Source organism: Salvia splendens, chromosome 5, assembly GCF_004379255.2.
Source record: "Salvia splendens isolate huo1 chromosome 5, SspV2, whole genome shotgun sequence".
Taxonomy (NCBI): domain Eukaryota; kingdom Viridiplantae; phylum Streptophyta; class Magnoliopsida; order Lamiales; family Lamiaceae; genus Salvia; species Salvia splendens.
Window position 1 is genome coordinate 35,967,159 of NC_056036.1, and position 16,529 is coordinate 35,983,687.

The 16,529-nt window shown below is 35.1% G+C and overlaps 2 protein-coding genes across 2 annotated transcripts; one reads left to right on the forward strand and one right to left on the reverse strand.

The window, feature by feature from the left end:
• Positions 1-1,963: 1,963 nt before the first annotated feature.
• LOC121801862 (soluble inorganic pyrophosphatase 6, chloroplastic-like) lies at positions 1,964-4,682 on the forward strand. The gene is made up of 6 exons (XM_042201303.1): positions 1,964-2,320; positions 2,845-3,005; positions 3,387-3,487; positions 3,615-3,796; positions 4,214-4,312; positions 4,414-4,682. Exons 1-6 carry the CDS (start codon positions 2,075-2,077, stop codon positions 4,504-4,506), a joined length of 882 nt encoding a protein of 293 aa, XP_042057237.1. The 5' UTR covers positions 1,964-2,074; the 3' UTR covers positions 4,507-4,682.
• Positions 4,683-6,491: 1,809 nt separating this feature from the next.
• On the reverse strand, positions 6,492-13,923 carry LOC121805661 (probable sphingolipid transporter spinster homolog 2). Its single transcript, XM_042205609.1, has 16 exons — positions 13,592-13,923; positions 13,082-13,213; positions 12,115-12,216; positions 11,355-11,459; positions 11,183-11,258; positions 10,512-10,586; positions 10,218-10,317; positions 10,084-10,146; positions 9,622-9,676; positions 9,383-9,459; positions 9,103-9,179; positions 8,255-8,368; positions 7,973-8,092; positions 7,661-7,789; positions 7,396-7,474; positions 6,492-6,878 (listed from the first exon to the last, which is right to left on the reverse strand). The coding sequence occupies exons 1-16, from the start codon at positions 13,795-13,797 to the stop codon at positions 6,763-6,765; spliced, it is 1,626 nt and encodes a 541-aa protein (XP_042061543.1). The 5' UTR covers positions 13,798-13,923; the 3' UTR covers positions 6,492-6,762.
• Positions 13,924-16,529: the final 2,606 nt, after the last annotated feature.

Consider the following 16,529-nt stretch of genomic DNA (forward strand, 5'->3'; position numbering starts at 1 on the left):
GATGAGTATTTCCAAAACCATATGAGAACATAGTCGAGAAATACATTTGTATTCACATCATATTGTTTTTTTTCATCTGTAATGTCGCATTATACAAGTGGATATTAACAACTAATTACATTAGTCTATTACGCTAACAACGAGGGGCTTTTCTATTATTCATATTCCCTCCGTTCCATAAAAATATATGCACTTTCCATTATTGGCCGTCCTATGAGCATTTCCATTTATAGAAAGTTGTCGCTAACACTCCTTTAACTACATTCCTCATTCTCTCATTTATTTTACCAATTGTGCATTACTTTCCGTGTCATTTCAAATGCACATATTTTTATGGGACAGAGAAAGTATAAAAATAATGAATGAAATATCGAACTATGTGTCAAACATGTGAAAATAATAGATACTAGTTGTACGTACGTCTAATCCATCAGGCCGATCCATTAGGTTTCAGGTTTGATTCACTTGGGTTGTGGCCTAATCGGGTTGTAATTTTATCAAGTTGAAAATTTTCAAACTTAAGAATATCTCCAACTATTTACACAAAACTCAAACTCATCTTAGGGTAAATGTCACATCAAATATGATTTTACTACAACAATTTACATTAAACTAAAATTTAAATATTCTCTATATTATGCTTTTTTTACTCACAAAATTTGAAAAAGTTTTTGGTTTTGGTTTAGTGTAAACCTAAAAATATGTATTCCCTCAATCTCCAAAGAATATGCACTTTGGGTTCAGTATGAATTTTAATGCAAAATTGATAAAGTAAGAGAGTTGTAGAGTGAAAAAGTAATTAAAGTAATGTTAGCGGAGAATGAGTCACACCTCAATAGAGAGAAAAAAAGTTTCCTAAATTAGAAAGTGCATATTCTTATGGAAAAACTAAAAAGGAAAGAGCGCATATTCTTGTGAGACGGAGGGAGTATGATTTTTTACTCAAAAATAAAAAAAATTGGATTGATTTTACAGTATTATTGGAGCTAATTACCTATCTCATTTTAAGTTTTAATGTACTATTGAAGATAGTCTAACTCTCTAAATTTAGTGAACTATTCGAGCTAACCATATACCGTGGGCTACCTTGATTGTCCGAACTAATTATTTAGATGTAGATGTGTCCCTTTAGCTATTTAGAGGTAGACCGTAGATGAACGGCTAAGTTGCTTGGAGTAATATATTATCAATAGTTTATTACGTAGCAGGAACACCTAACCTTCATATTATAATTAAAGGCGTCAAAATGACGTTACGTGACCTATTTTATTAAATAGAGAATGCTCTTTTGAATGTAAACTCCATTAATCGACTTCCGACATTTCTACATCCACGCCAACTCTTTCCTTTATAGTTTTGTAAAAGGAAAATGGGAAAATAAAATAAGATCACAGTTGAAAATCATACTCATACATCTAAAGCATAATTTTGAAAACATGATTGGGCTTGAAAGGTTGAAATATGAGAATCATGATATCAGTTTATCTATTTTTAGAGTTACCACAAATCATATGGGAATATCCCGAGCATAATCCGGCGAAAGATGCATACCAAATAAAATCGTGATTTTTAAAACCTATAAAAACCTCCAATAAAGAAAATATATGTCAAAATAGTGCAACTTTCATCCCCGTATCCAAATCTCACCTGCGCACTCCTTATATGGAATTAAATCGTTTTTTAGTAGTAACATGAAATTCCATTAAATTTCTTTACTACTTACTAGGACATGAAAATATAAAAACTTATAATTCAATATCCTATCAAAACAACGTTATTTTGATATTAAGATCAAGGTAAGAGAGATTGTGGATGCCAAATCAGTTACTACTTCTTTGAGTGAAGACATAATTATAAAAATATCAGTTACTATTCTATAATATAACCCCACTCTCTCTCTCACCAAAAAATATAATCTCACGCATTTAATACTAATAATCCCCCAAAACAAGAAATTTATTAAAAAGATGCTGGAAAACTCAGCAGCCAATCAGAGGTGAGCATTTGTGGTAAAATAGTGGAAACACAGTCACCACAAAGCTCTCTCACTACACTCACCACAAAGAAATTAGAAATGGCGGCGACCAGAGTCATAGCTTCGGTTGGCAACGCCGTCTCCGGCGGTTTTCTCTGCAGAGGCCAATTCCGGGCTGCGCCACAAAGCCTCAATCTCACCTTCAGAAACAGCAGATTGCTGACGCATAAAAGGCGCCTCTTTACGTGCAATGCCATACAAACCCCCCAAGTTCAAATCAATGAAGAGGGCAAGCCCGAGTCCTTCGATTACCGCGTCTTCTTCCTCGATAATTCCGGCAAAAAGGTATGTCAAACTCGCATATAACACGTTGTTTTATGTCCTTTTCTCTCTGATGTTTCAGTTTTATTGGAAAGTTACTTTAATTGGAGGATGGTATCTGATATTTGGGACCTTTTCTTTCTGTGGTGAATAGTGATTTTACACTGGTTTTGAATAGAATCTAGCACGATTTGACTCTTCGTATCTTTTTCATACTTCTTCTATTCAATTCAACAGAAATATAAACAGTATTGATGATTTTCTTTATAAGTTTTTCTTAATAGCTGCTAATATTTCTGTTGAATTGGATGGAAGATGTATGAAAGATACGAAGAGAAATTGGGAATTATTTTGGGCGTTTATGCATTGGCTGATGCAAATTCCTTAACCAGGCTATTATGTGTGAGAAGTACATCGAATTATTGATTTCTAGCAAATTCGTATAGATAACTTTGCTGTTCATTTGGAATTAATGGATGCTGGTTATGTAATAGTACTTCAAATTGTGAGTTCATATTGATGACAAGTGCTGTGATTGTTTGACACAGATTTCCCCCTGGCATGATATTCCACTGCACCTGGGTGATGGTGTATTCAATTTCATCGTGGAGATTCCAAAGGAATCGAGTGCAAAGATGGAAGTTGCTACAGATGAAGTGTATACCCCCATTAAGCAAGATACAAAGAAGGGAAAACTCCGATACTACCCGTAAGATTGCTCTAATTTCACTTTCCTACTCCTTCATGGCACTGGAACATAAATTTGCTGTTTCAAACCAACAGAATTAGCATCCCTGTTTTTTAGGCTGTCTATACTTTTGGAATTGTGAAATGGCTGACTGTGATATAGTATGTTGAAGCAATGGTCTCCGAAAGTGAATAAAAGCAGAGATGGAAATGGAATTTTAGTTGCTTTATAGGAATTGCTGAATTGATACCTCTATACTTCCATTCTACTTATGAGCCCTTTATCTTCTTCTCTTGCTATATTAACCTAATTATGCTTCTCTGGCTTGTTTTACCACATGTTTGTTTTCTTATTCTGAATTTTCCCCCTTCTGAACTGTGCTCGTCGTATGCCCTTCTGTAGATACAACATCAACTGGAACTATGGATTGCTTCCACAAACATGGGAAGACCCTTCACTTGCAAATGCTGAAGTTGAGGGGGCATTTGGAGACAATGATCCAGGTGCAGTATCATGTTATTCAACATCATGCTTTTAATAGGTTGTTAAGTAAACATCCGTATGGAAACTTATATAGGAAATAAAGTAAGGGAGCAAGTTTAATCTAATTGTAATATCCTTTTCTTATAGTTGATGTTGTTGAGATTGGGGATAGCCAAGGCAAAATTGGGCAAGTAATGAAAGTGAAACCCTTGGCTGCTTTGGCAATGATAGATGAGGGAGAGCTTGACTGGAAAATAGTTGCCATTTCATTGGATGATCCCAGGGCTTCCCTTGTTAATGATGTTGATGATGTCGAGAAGCATTTTCCAGTAAGTAATATCATATCCATATGATATTAGTCAGCAGGCTTTTCTACCTTTACTAAAACTCTACTTCATCATTCTCCTGTTCTATCACATACAGAGCTACCTTGATTTCTAACTTTTAAAGAGTGCTTAAAAAGTTCATCTTTCTTGATTTAATTTGAACTTTCTAGGACAGCTTGAATGATATCAAGTCCTAATTTGTCACACTTCTGCACATTTAAATTTGTTGATTGCCATTTACAATAATAGTACACAATCTACTTTTTAACTGGTGATTTCTTTGCTTGGCTTCTATGAAGAGTGTAGTGGATCAATCTACATAATATATTAATAATACATCTCACAAGTCATAAGTTGGTTGGTTCTGTAAAAGCTTGAAACAGATAAGTGCCATACTCAATTACTGGAACTCTTTTGCAGGGAACTCTCACTGCAATCAGAGACTGGTTCAGGGACTACAAGATACCCGATGGAAAACCTGCCAACAGATTTGGCCTTGACAACAAGCCAGCAAACAAGGTATTGTTTCAGCTATTTATGCATCTGAAAAATGTCTCCTCTATCGATCCTATCCTAACCATGATTGATCTGGTAAATATTTCCTTGTTCGGTGAGTGCAGGATTATGCACTTAAGGTTATCACTGAGACAAATGAATCGTGGGCTAAACTTGTGAAAAGATCCATTCCTTCTGGTGAACTATCTCTTGTCTAAATGAAGCTAGAGTGTTTGTGCTGCATGCATCCCTGGTAACGCGGTGTACTTCTTTTGCTGGCAATTTGCCGTATTTATTTTTCTGGTACTGAGAGATAAAATATTTGAGCAATGTAACTATTGCTTGTGTATTCACCTCGGACAAGTTTTTCATGAATGAAGAGTCTCTTTCCTTACCCACCAACTCCTTATATGCTTGTGTTGTACTCTATAATTAACAAAATTTGATCCATCCATATAAAATATGCCACATTCCCTTATAGTAATGTACACATTAGGCCATCCACAATGTAGTCGCTTCAGGCGCGGCTGCATTGCAATGCATCAATCAACGCAGGCACTTGCCGTTCTACCCCCACCCACCCGGCACAAAACCCAGCGGTCTGTGTGGGCTGCTGACGTTTTTATAAGAGTAAAGGTCAAAATTGGTCCTGAACATATAGCCATTTTACGATTTTGGTCCTAAACATTATCTTTTGGATTTTTTGGTCCTGCACATATGGACATTTGATCATTTTGGTCCTCCGTCAATATTTCCGTTAAAAACTAACGGTCAACATTATCTTTTGGATTTTTTGGTCCTGCACATATGGACATTTGATCATTTTGGTCCTGCACATATGGAATTTTGATCATTTTGGTCCTCCGTCAACATTTTCGTTAAAAACTAACGGTCAACGGCCGATTTTTGACTAAAACAATGGGTTGGGTCGGGTCGTGTTTGGGTCGGGTTTGGGTTACACGTTAAGAAAAAAATAATATTTTTTTAAAATCTAAGCATAATATTTTCGTTAAAATCTAAGCATAATATTCTTAAAAAATTAATTAATATTTTTTAATTAATAAAATTAAAGTATAGTATTTTTTAATTAATTTTTTCATGAATTTGAAGAAAATGTTATGCTTAGATTTTATTAAAAATAATTTTTTAATTATTTAATTTTATTATATAGATTTAATATTAATATACTTTAATTTTATTATTTTGATTAAAAATGATTATTTTAATTTGGTGATTTTTTATTTTATTGTGTAATATCATGTTTAAATCGTATAATAACATCATGTTTTAGTCGTTATAATATTTTTAATCAACAAAAATAACTAAAAATTAAAGTTTTATAATTTTTTAATTAATAAAAAATAATTATTTTTTTTCTTAACGTGTAACCCAAACCCGACCCAACCCATTGTTTTAGTCAAAAATCGGCCGTTGACCGTTAGTTTTTAACGAAAATGTTGACGGAGGACCAAAATGATCAAAATTCCATATGTGCAGGACCAAAATGATCAAATATCTATATGTGCAGGACCAAAAAATCCAAAAGATAATGTTGACCGTTAGTTTTTAACGAAAATGTTGACGGGGGACCAAAATGATCAAATTTCCATATGTGCAGGACCAAAATGATCAAATGTCCATATGTGCAGGACCAAAAAATCCAAAAGATAATGTTTAGGACCAAAATCGTAAAATGACTATATGTTCAGGACCAATTTTGGCCTTTACTCTTTTTATAATTTTTGAATTACTTTTAAAACTCTAAATTCTAATCCACTCATTTCCTACACAGTTTTTCACACTTACTCTTCTTGCACTCTTTTTTATCGTTTTACAAATTTGTCAAAAATAGATCCAAGTATTATCTACACAGTTTTTCACACTTACTCTTCTTGCACAATCTCTTTTTATTTTTTTACAAATTTGTCAGAAAAAGATCCAAGTGCGTTGTAATTAAGTAAAGTAAAAAATATTGACATGACAACTGAATAATAGTAACTGTTATTGAAACGAGGCTATGGATTGCAGGGCAAAATTATGGATGCCTTATAGACAGTGGATGACAGGAGTATTACTGTCAACAAACCCCACTTAACAACGAGTACTTAATACTACTGCTTGCATCTGGACAAGAAAAAACCATGTCTTGCGATTCCCTTATCTGTCCTTTTCTCTTGAAAGAAATTACGGTTAGCCATCACAGTTACAAATTCGAAATTTCAATAGCAAATCCCAATATTTAGGAATGAAAACCAGTCCAAATACTATTAGTACAAGGCAAGTAATGCCATAAAAATATGGACATTTCTAGGGAAATATCAGTTTATATACATGATGAAAATTGAAAGGAAGAATTTACACAAACTAGGTGAAAAATCCAACCATGTCTCCCACTTGCTTGTATGCCAAAAATAGCTTAGCGAAGTCGGACCTCTAGCTGAGGAAACGACACTGCGACGCAAATACTCCAAACCCTAAGCTGGTTCCGCCATCTTCTCCGTAAGCAACGGAGTGGAATTCGACTTATCCACCAACGGAGCTGGGTGCTCAGCATCTTCGTTATATCTATCCACAGCAGGCATGAAAATTCCTGTATATACAAGATGTGCTCATTGTCTAAAGCTGAATTCGTTCTTGGCAGTACATACATATGAAAGATATTCATGTTCTAATGTAGTGGAGGATCCATTGGATCGAAATGGTTTGCACCATAAAGTGAACGAATTGGAGAAGGGGAAGAATTTTTCACTTTAATGAGGAATTGTAATTTCGCAATGTGAAGTTTATAAAAAAAATCCTAAAATGAAGCCCTTCGATGTCTTAAAATTTCTGCAGAGAGGGGGAGACCATGTCATTTCCGGCTGAGCCTAAAGGAAAACTAGGCCATCATTCTGGTGGTCGGGGGGTGATCGCCCCCTCTTGCCCCCACTAAATCTGTTGTTGTTCCAATGGAGTACTTTTATGAATAACTTAGCCCAATAAAAACAATATATGCTAATCTACCACATACTTTGTGGATTGAACAATTTTACGCATGTTCGATCATGTAGTTAGTCAAATACTAAATGATAGTAGTATGTATTTGACAAACGTATGAACATACGTACCTATAACCCAAATTGCACCAGCCACGAATAGAATAGACGTCAAAGTAAGGGCAGTAACCCTCCAATTGTTAATCCGATCCTGCAGAAGGTAACTCTTATCATGAGTACTACTAAAAACGGGTCATATGAATCTTGCTTGCATCTAACCAACATTCAATACATTGTTTTATATCTTGGTTACCAAAAGAAGAGTGGAAAAAAAATCCCACAATCCAGTGTAGGACAAAATATATAATGGAATATAAGATGAAATTAGAAGAGAAACCTGGAGAAGCCCGACAAGGGGAGAGGAGGGCACATCACCAAATATGTGAATTGATACAGTAGACATTGCCATTGATAGTGGTCGAAGACTAGGCTTGACACAATGCAGACAAACGAAATTTACAGGGGCCTGCAAAGGGCATTGATGGAATCATATTTTCACATTTGAATTTAGATAATTTAGGTCAAAATGTAGGGATGAAATCTAGGAGCAATGATAATAAGACCACACTAAATGAACTATATCTAACGGACCGAGAATGCGACCAAGATAGAAATTTGAATATACAAAGATGACTGGGAAGAACAGTACCTGGGTAGCAAATACGAGCAACTCTCCGATTGCAAAAAGTGCCAGAAAAACATACAGGCTATGGAAACAAAAGGCAGCAAAGCAGAATGCTGCTCCAAGGAGTGTAGCAACTGACAGAAGCTACAAACAGAAATAACAAGAATAAATACCAGACTCAGGGAGAAGGATAGGATGAATTCCACTTATAAAAACCGTAGTTTCATTACAACACGACTTTGAATCCGGATTACATTAAAACAATATGTATAAAGAAACAATATGTATAAAGGAATGCTGAATCACCTTAAACGCATTGGGTAATGTGGAATTCATACGATCAAGAACAAGACCACCTGCTATTGACCCGAAGACTCCACAGATCGCCGTAACTCCACCAAACATATAATCTGCATTGCTCTGGAGAAAATAACAACTGATGTTTAGCCCAAAAAATGGAAGTAACCATCCAACAGCAGGATTTATTACATGGCACATTTAGATAGGCCTGTCAAATCGGGTACCGGCAGATACCCGATACAAAAATTTCGGGTACCCGATCCCGAATTTCCCAAAATCTAATACCCGATACCCGATCCGAAAATGATTTCGGGTACCCAGATACCCGACTCGGGTATCCAGTCCCGATTTTGGATTTTTATTTTGATTTTGATTTTATTTTTTTAACAAAATTAACTACAAACTTTTAGAAATACAAACTTGTAATAGTTTGAATTTGATACAAACTTGAATTAGTTTGATTAAGAGAAAAAAAAACTACTACAAATTTTTAGAAATAAAAAATTCATAAGTTATAGCATCCATCATTCATCAATAATAAACATCACAATTCATAAATTAACCCTAAATGTGACTTAAGAGTGAAAGATTTTGGGACTAGATGTAATTATTTAATTTTTTAAATAATAGAATAAATACATAATTTATTGAATTAAAATTTTTTAAAAAATAATCGGGTAATTCGGGTAATCGGATATCCGATATCCAATTACCCGATATTTCGGGTTCGGATATCGGGTAACCAATACCCGATATCCATTTTGACACCCCTACATTTAGATATTTCTCCACATAAAAGCATTCAGATGCATAGCCTATTTATCATTTCCATTTTAGGTGCACAAAGAGCTTACCATGTGGTATATATTATAGCCCGCCTTAGGTCCCCAGTAAGAATAGGCACCAATCACAAAATTATATGCAATATACCCTGCAATCATCATTGAGAAAGAAGAATTACAAGGACACATAGTAGTAGTAAGGAAAAGATCTTCCTTTATAGGCTTGCAAGCAACTGACTGGGGGTCGGAAACCTTTTCTTCGATCATATTTTTGGTCAAAATATCATAGTATACCATGCTCCAGATAATCACTATTTTCATTGTTTATGGCTTCAGAAGAAAGAAGATTTACCAAGAACATTAACCACGTACACCTTGTTAAGCAAAAGAAGTTGCATATCTTTCCCAAATGTCGTTAAAGCTCCGAACCTGAAATATATAGCATTTATTCAAGAAAGGAAAAAAATATTCATATGTGCTCTATATCAGATCATCTAATAAATGGAAATGTTAGTTTAGAAAGATTTTTCCTCTAGAAAAAAACTAGACTTCTTAAACCAGAGTGATGATGTTAGCTCATACATTCTTTACCTCAAAGATTTTGAACTTTCATTGCCAACCACTCCCCTTGTAGCAAGGTCAGACCCTGCAAAGATAGTTGAAAATGGTAATCTAATTAAGAAAATCTTATATAGTTCTTCTAGAGATGAAGCTCCGAAGGAGACTAAGAAATTACGCACTTATAACAGGTATTTGTCAAAAAGGGAAGTAGGAAACCAAGATATGTATAATATATACATATCGATATTTCACCAATGAAGTCCACCCAAGAATATTACAAGTCCATTCGTATATTTTACTTGAACACAACCGATTATGTGACACCAATAAACCTAAAAAGGTCACCCAACATTTTTCAGGTACGTAGTCAAATCATGTTATAAGCGGCAAAAATTTAATTACCCAAGATTTAGGACACTGGTATGATACTCTCACTTAGCAGATAGGAATAATAAAGTAAACATCTTTCTGCGGTGTAAGATTAGCTAGCACCTTGATCTTCTGATGTATCATCCGCTGCTGTCAAAGGCTGGCTAGCTTCAGCAGGACCAAAACCTGGATAAAATAGGCTTCAACAATCAGCTAATAGATATAGTTTATGCAAAGTGTATGACTGGTTCACTGACCTTTCAACTGTAATGGTTTCATCACAAAGCCTAAAATAGCAAAAGGAAGCATCAATAGTGCCTCCACCCAGAATGCCCATCGCCAACCAAAGGTACTAATCTGTAATCAAGTACAAAGTATTTGTGAACTGAATCAACTAATACGGAAACATTTTAATTAATTTGATATCAGGACAACAATGGAGACGGAATACAAGAATCAAGTCCAATGAGATATGTAATACCACTTGATGCTTGATCAAGGACTAATCAATAGAAATTAGCAGATATAGTAGCTATCGAGCATGAACGTACCAATCCACCATAAACGTACCCCACTGCAACACCAGTTGGTATACACATGTAAAATGCTCCGAGCCATGCTATTCTCTAGGAAGAGAGAATGTCAAAAGGAAAAGGTCAATTCAAGAACAAAACAGCACAAATAAAGGTTGAGTAGAAAATGATGGACTAGATTCTACAGGGAAGGGGAGAATGTTTCCACTTGAAGACCAAACTCATGGATTGAACAGCACCAGGCTTTATAATTAGTATAACCACATTACCAATAAAATAGACATTGAATGTACCAATACTAGTATGTTGAATAGGCGAAACGAATATAGCTACTCATATTTGTCTTTTCAAATGCCTAAATAGATATGCCAGTAAAAGTCTGTTATTAGATTTGCAGTAATATGCAGGCCTTGGGTAATTTATAATTTTCTGTCAAATTCTATCATTGAAAATCATAACTAAAATAACCTATTTGCAGTGCTTAGTATATGATGAATTTATTATACATTGCTCTAGTGAATTATATAAAAATATTCTATATGCAGCAATCAGCATATTTCCAACGAAACTTTACCAACTCAAAGGTTTTAGAGTATACATAATGTTGATAAAGGGTTTAATAAACACAATGAATAATGATCTGAGGTCTTAATAGTCTTATGCATGAATGTTTAGGACAGACATCAAACCTGTGTGACTGGGGCATTGTCATCTATGAAAGGAGCAGCAAGACTTATGAATGAAGCCTCACCAACACCCACTAGCCTACAGAAACGAACTCCAGAGACAAATTAAGTAACAGCACAAAACTAAGGAACAAATCCTCAACATATTCTGTGTAATGAGAAAGATCTTACTTACATTCGAGCAACAGCAATGGACCAAAAATTAAATGAAAACCCACAAAAAGTAACTGCAACAGTCCAAACAGTCAAGCCAATTCCAATGAGCCTAAAAGGATTGACACTGCAGGTTCAAGTAAACACAGGAAAAATAAGACAAACTTAGAGGAACTAGATTCTTGTTCCAAGGATGCATAAAAAGATGGGCAATCTTCAGGAGCGCATTATCCTTTCTCTTCACATTCTACACATTTATATTGATACTGAAGGCATGGATATTAAATACTATTCCCTCCGTCCCTTAAAAATATGAACTTTTGAAGGTTATTGGGTTTTAATGCACAATTGGTAAAGTAAGATAGAGATAGAAAGAAAAAAAGTGATTGAAATATTGTTAGGGGAGAATGGGTCACACCTTATTAGAAAGAAAAACGTTTCCTAAGTTAGAAAGCTCATAATTTAAGGGACGGAGGAAGTAGTATACTACTAACGGAGAACACTCAAAAGCAGATCCATGTTTCTATGGGGGATTTTCCCAGCTAAATGTGAATCATAGACTAAGACAAATTATGCCTGAGAAATGTTTCCATGAAATTCCAAAGCATAATGCTACATGATATAAAAGGCGCGGGGTAATAAGGGCTCAAATGGTAGATATTTATAGACATCCAGATCATGGCTGTTCTTATTTGATGGTCAGTCATTGAAGACAAATTTTACTTATCATGGCCTAGCAGGGCCACTATGGAAAAACAGTCATGAGTTTGAAGATTTATTACCTCTTGGCTGTAGATGCAAATATCGGAGATGCCACAAGGAGGCCAACCATGAAAGCAGATGATATAACTCCATCCTCAAAGTTAGTCATGTCAAATTCACCCCTACATAAAGATAGGGAGAGAAATGAAACTTTCTTGGAATATTAGCATTATGTTCAACTTGATCACGATTCATGCTATTAAGTTGGAATAGTTATTACATTGAAATCAGATTACTACTTTGGAAGTGAAGCCAAGAAAGATATTAGTACTTGGTCTTCTTGTTCAACAATCTCGAGGAAAGACTGAAGCATATGGTGCCAAAATTTAGTAAGAAAAGAAAGCCTTTTTCATACTCATTCTAATAATTCCTCTGATACATAATGACAAAGGAAGAAAACAAGGACATGAGGCTAAAGCCAGTGAAGAAGACTGGAAATCTGACATGAGATTTATTTTTATTGTGAATCAGTGATATGGAAAACTGAAGCTATTCAGATGTGTCATTTTGGATCATATTAGCATAACGAAATTCAATATTGAAGAAAGCAGTAAGAAGAGAAGAACAACCACCACCATCACAGGCTAAAAATATGTGAAAACAGTGTTATCAATCTCGCATGGCGGCTTATGGCGGTTCGCCTAAAAACCGCCACAGGGATATGGCGTATTAGTATGGCGGATATGGCGGTCAATAATTAAATAAATAAAATAATACTTATTATTTATACATAATTCAAAAATTGGAAAATAACATAAATATAACATCTAAAACTCTTAAAACAATTAAACAGCCATGTTTCTTGCATAATGCCCCATTCCTAAAGGCAGTACACACGCAATGCTGTCAAATGGCGGATATGGCGGTGCTATGGCAGCGCCATGTTGCTATGGCATTTCCACCACAGAACGCCATGCCATAGCGCCATGGCGCCGCCATATCCGCTATTTGATAATATTGTGTGAAAATGCCAAAGGATAGACTTACTGAATTCCACTACCAGGTGTGCATACACCACTTTCTGAGCAAGTTCTGACGCTCCCATTTACACCATTACTCGCTATAGCTCCACGATCTATGTAATTTATCAAGTTGATCACACAAAAAATAGCAAGAAGCCTGCCAAATACAGCAAAAAAGTTACAAACAACAGAGAAACAAATGTCAAACATCATGAGTGAACAAGGTCAAGAGAGAGACAACTAAGAAATCATAAGAACATTTCCACAAGTCTCATAGTAAAGATATCATTTTCCCCTTAACTTAAACCAAAATTATTTACAGAACCCATCACACAAAACAAATTGCTGCTACATTACTCCCAAGTAACCCCACCCCAATTCTTGAAAACCAAACCCAAAAAGATTCAAACTTTTTCAACCCCTCCACCATATATTCTCCAATTCACCAAGAATAGCAAACATATCATCATAGCTATATTGAACTACAACCATGGTAATTCAACATAAAATAATAGGCAGGAGAAAAAAGGTTGACCTTTTCGGAGTAAACCAAGAAGGTTTAGGGGCTAAAGAGGTGGAAGCTCTAGCCATATCTGTACCCGCCTCTTTCTCCGTCTCCAAAGTCACAGCTGCAGATTGAGCCCCTGGGGCCTGGCTCAGATCCGGGTTTGGATTAGGCCCCGGATTTGAATTTGGACTGGGATTTGAATTGGGGTCTTGTGTGTTTTCTTCTTCCCCCATCAAATGAGAAATATCTTGGAGTATAAATATAGAAGTATTATTGTTTGGTTTGACTGCACCGATGTTAAACTGCCCGTCTTCTTCCCTTATTTTATTTTGCTTTATATAGTTTTTTATTTCACCTTTTTCACTTTGTATGCTTTTGATAGAACCAAACTTCGTCAATGATTTACAGAAATCATTCTGAATTCAGCTTAGGAAGGATACAATTGTTGTTGATGTTTGTTGAGAATTTTGGCTCGATGGAATGGGATCTTTTGAGTATTTTTCGTTGGATTTGTTGTGTGAAGCCATTTCAAATTTTCAATCATTATCCTCTCCTTTATTTCCATATGTCCAAATCTATTTCGGATCATAGCTGGTGAATTTAATTTTGGATTTTTGAATTGGATTCTTGTTTTGGGCATGATTTTCAAATATTATCCTTAAATATATTAATTTATGACTATTGTTTTGTAATTTTGGGTGACACGATGTATACTGGTTTTATGGCATAGTATTTATTTTTTCCCCATATCTTGCAAGTTGCAACGAGGGATATCAATCGGGCCAACCCACTCGGGTTTCCGGGCTATTTGGGTTATAAATTTTTCGGGTCATAAATTTTTAACCCTAACCTGCCGGGGTTTTGCTAACCCATCGGGTTATTCGGGCCTAAAAACTTTCAAAAATAATCTCTTGTATCAAAATTTTCTTCTATAAAATTATTTAAAATTTTAGATATTTTTTAATTCTTAGTTTTAGAATCATATAAAATCTTCAAATTTTCATAGTTTTCTTCAATAATAGTTGGAGAGAAGCCTTTCATCTCGATCAACTACAACATAAACAAAGATAAATTAAAATTAAATCAATCAATTTGAATTAATGCTTGTTTTCGTGTCATTATTTTGGTATTGTTCATAATTAATTATTTACGAAAATTAAAAATCATATCTTAAATTAATAATTATAAAAATGATAAATATATTGAGATTGTGATGGGTTTTTAATTTTGTCTTGATTGGCTTTGGTAGTGGTAAGACAGTAGTTACAGATGATGGGACGATGTAATAATGAGTCAGTGTGGAACTTGAATGTTGATAGTGTGAGACCAAGTGAAAAAGTGTAAAATGAAGATTGAAGAAGACCAATGATTGTACCTCATGAAATTAAAAAATACAAAAAATCTCTAAAACCTAATACTCCGAACATAATCCCGAAATACGAATTTGGTCCAAAACATTCACTTTTTGAAAAACAGGTCCATAACAAATGAAATTCGTGTCGATCCGATCCTTTTTTGACAGTGCCGTCAATTTCTGACGGTCAACCGTTAATTAGTGTTTTGTTGACTGGATCAGCCATTTTGTTATTACTGTAGCTAATTTTTTATTTTTTTAATTTCTGAAATATTTGTAAAATAGAAAACCCTTAACATAAAAACATGAAAAACATGGATTAAAATCAAAAAATTCTATTCTCATTCTCTTTCATTTCTTCTTCCCCACAGCACCAAGAACCTAATTTTCTTTCTCTGCAACTTAGTCCAAATTTTGTGTCACGACCCAATTCTCGTTAAGGATAATAAGATTGAGTAATTCGCGACTAATGGGGGATTAAAGAAGCGAGGATAGAAAAGGGGTAGAATCTGAAGAACTTGTCGAAGGCCAAATGTGATATTACCAAAATAACAGTCAAGTATCTGATACAATCTCAGAATAGAATAATTTGACATGTCAACTGAATCAGAGTTCAATGATGATGAGACATTACTATTCTCATTCAACAAAACACAGCGGAATAGGTCCCTACTGAACGACTTCGTGTATGAAGACACGAATCGTCGAGAAGTCCACACGATTATTTAATAGCATCGACTCCGATCAAATCTTCTCCATCTTGACGTTCAACCTGCACATTTATAAATACATGCAGGACTGAGTACAGGAGTACTCAGTGGATGGTGCCGAAAACAAAACATACAATTATAAGTTGTCATCCATCAACAGTATCACACGGGGGTTTTCTTAAAAGGCCCGAGCATACTAAATTCTTTTGTGATCTTAAAAGTCCAACTTCAGTCTAAGTTCTCGATATATTCCTCCATGTCTGAGAATCCAGTGTGCCGTGAAGGTGGCCGCCTTCAACAAGCACCCTCGCCGGCCAACCTCTCTCTAGGATGGCTCACAGCGCTCGCGCACGTAACTCCGAATAGGATTTGCGGTCCTATTGGAAACCGAATTCGTTACCAAATTTTTTGGCATCGCCAAACTCCCCGCATATAGCCCTCACACACAGGTCTCGAAAACAAACATTTTATGGCATGACAACAACTTTAAAATAAATCACATCTCCATTTTTGAGAAAAATGGTATTTCATAACTTCAAAATATTTGCTTTATATCCACACTATAGTGTTGGATATTAAAAGAAAGCCCACCTGGTATGCTTATCTCCAATTAAAATCCTCGTTTGGCCTCACTTGCCCTTGAAATAATTCTCCTTTAGAAATAAATAGCGTAACACGCTAATTAGTACTTGAGCTATTTTTCTGTGAAAAGAATACATACACCCTATAGGATAGCATCTATCTCTTAGTCTCGGCCTATAGGATTTTTCCTTAAATCCTAACTCGGCTATATCATGCGGCCGCATTTAATTATTCGCTTTACTTATCTTGGAGAAATTCTATTATCTCAAAAAAAATATGGATTCTTAAAATCCCTCCTTAAATTCCTTCTTCTTCAGAT

What these genes read in the sequence shown, in the direction of transcription:
- LOC121805661 (XM_042205609.1), bottom strand. Translation starts at nt 13,797, where the DNA reads ATGGGGGAAGAAGAAAACACACAAGACCCCAATTCAAATCCCAGTCCA. An exon ending in TTTGCATCTACAGCCAAGAG is followed by an intron (nt 11,460 to 12,114) that starts GTAATAAATCTT and finishes TTGAACCTGCAG; the next exon opens with TGTCAATCCTTTTAGGCTCA. An exon ending in CATTACCCAATGCGTTTAAG is followed by an intron (nt 8,093 to 8,254) that starts GTGATTCAGCAT and finishes TTCTGTTTGTAG; the next exon opens with CTTCTGTCAGTTGCTACACT.
- LOC121801862 (XM_042201303.1), top strand. Translation starts at nt 2,075, where the DNA reads ATGGCGGCGACCAGAGTCATAGCTTCGGTTGGCAACGCCGTCTCCGGC. An exon ending in TCGATAATTCCGGCAAAAAG is followed by an intron (nt 2,321 to 2,844) that starts GTATGTCAAACT and finishes TGTTTGACACAG; the next exon opens with ATTTCCCCCTGGCATGATAT. An exon ending in GGAAAACTCCGATACTACCC is followed by an intron (nt 3,006 to 3,386) that starts GTAAGATTGCTC and finishes GCCCTTCTGTAG; the next exon opens with ATACAACATCAACTGGAACT.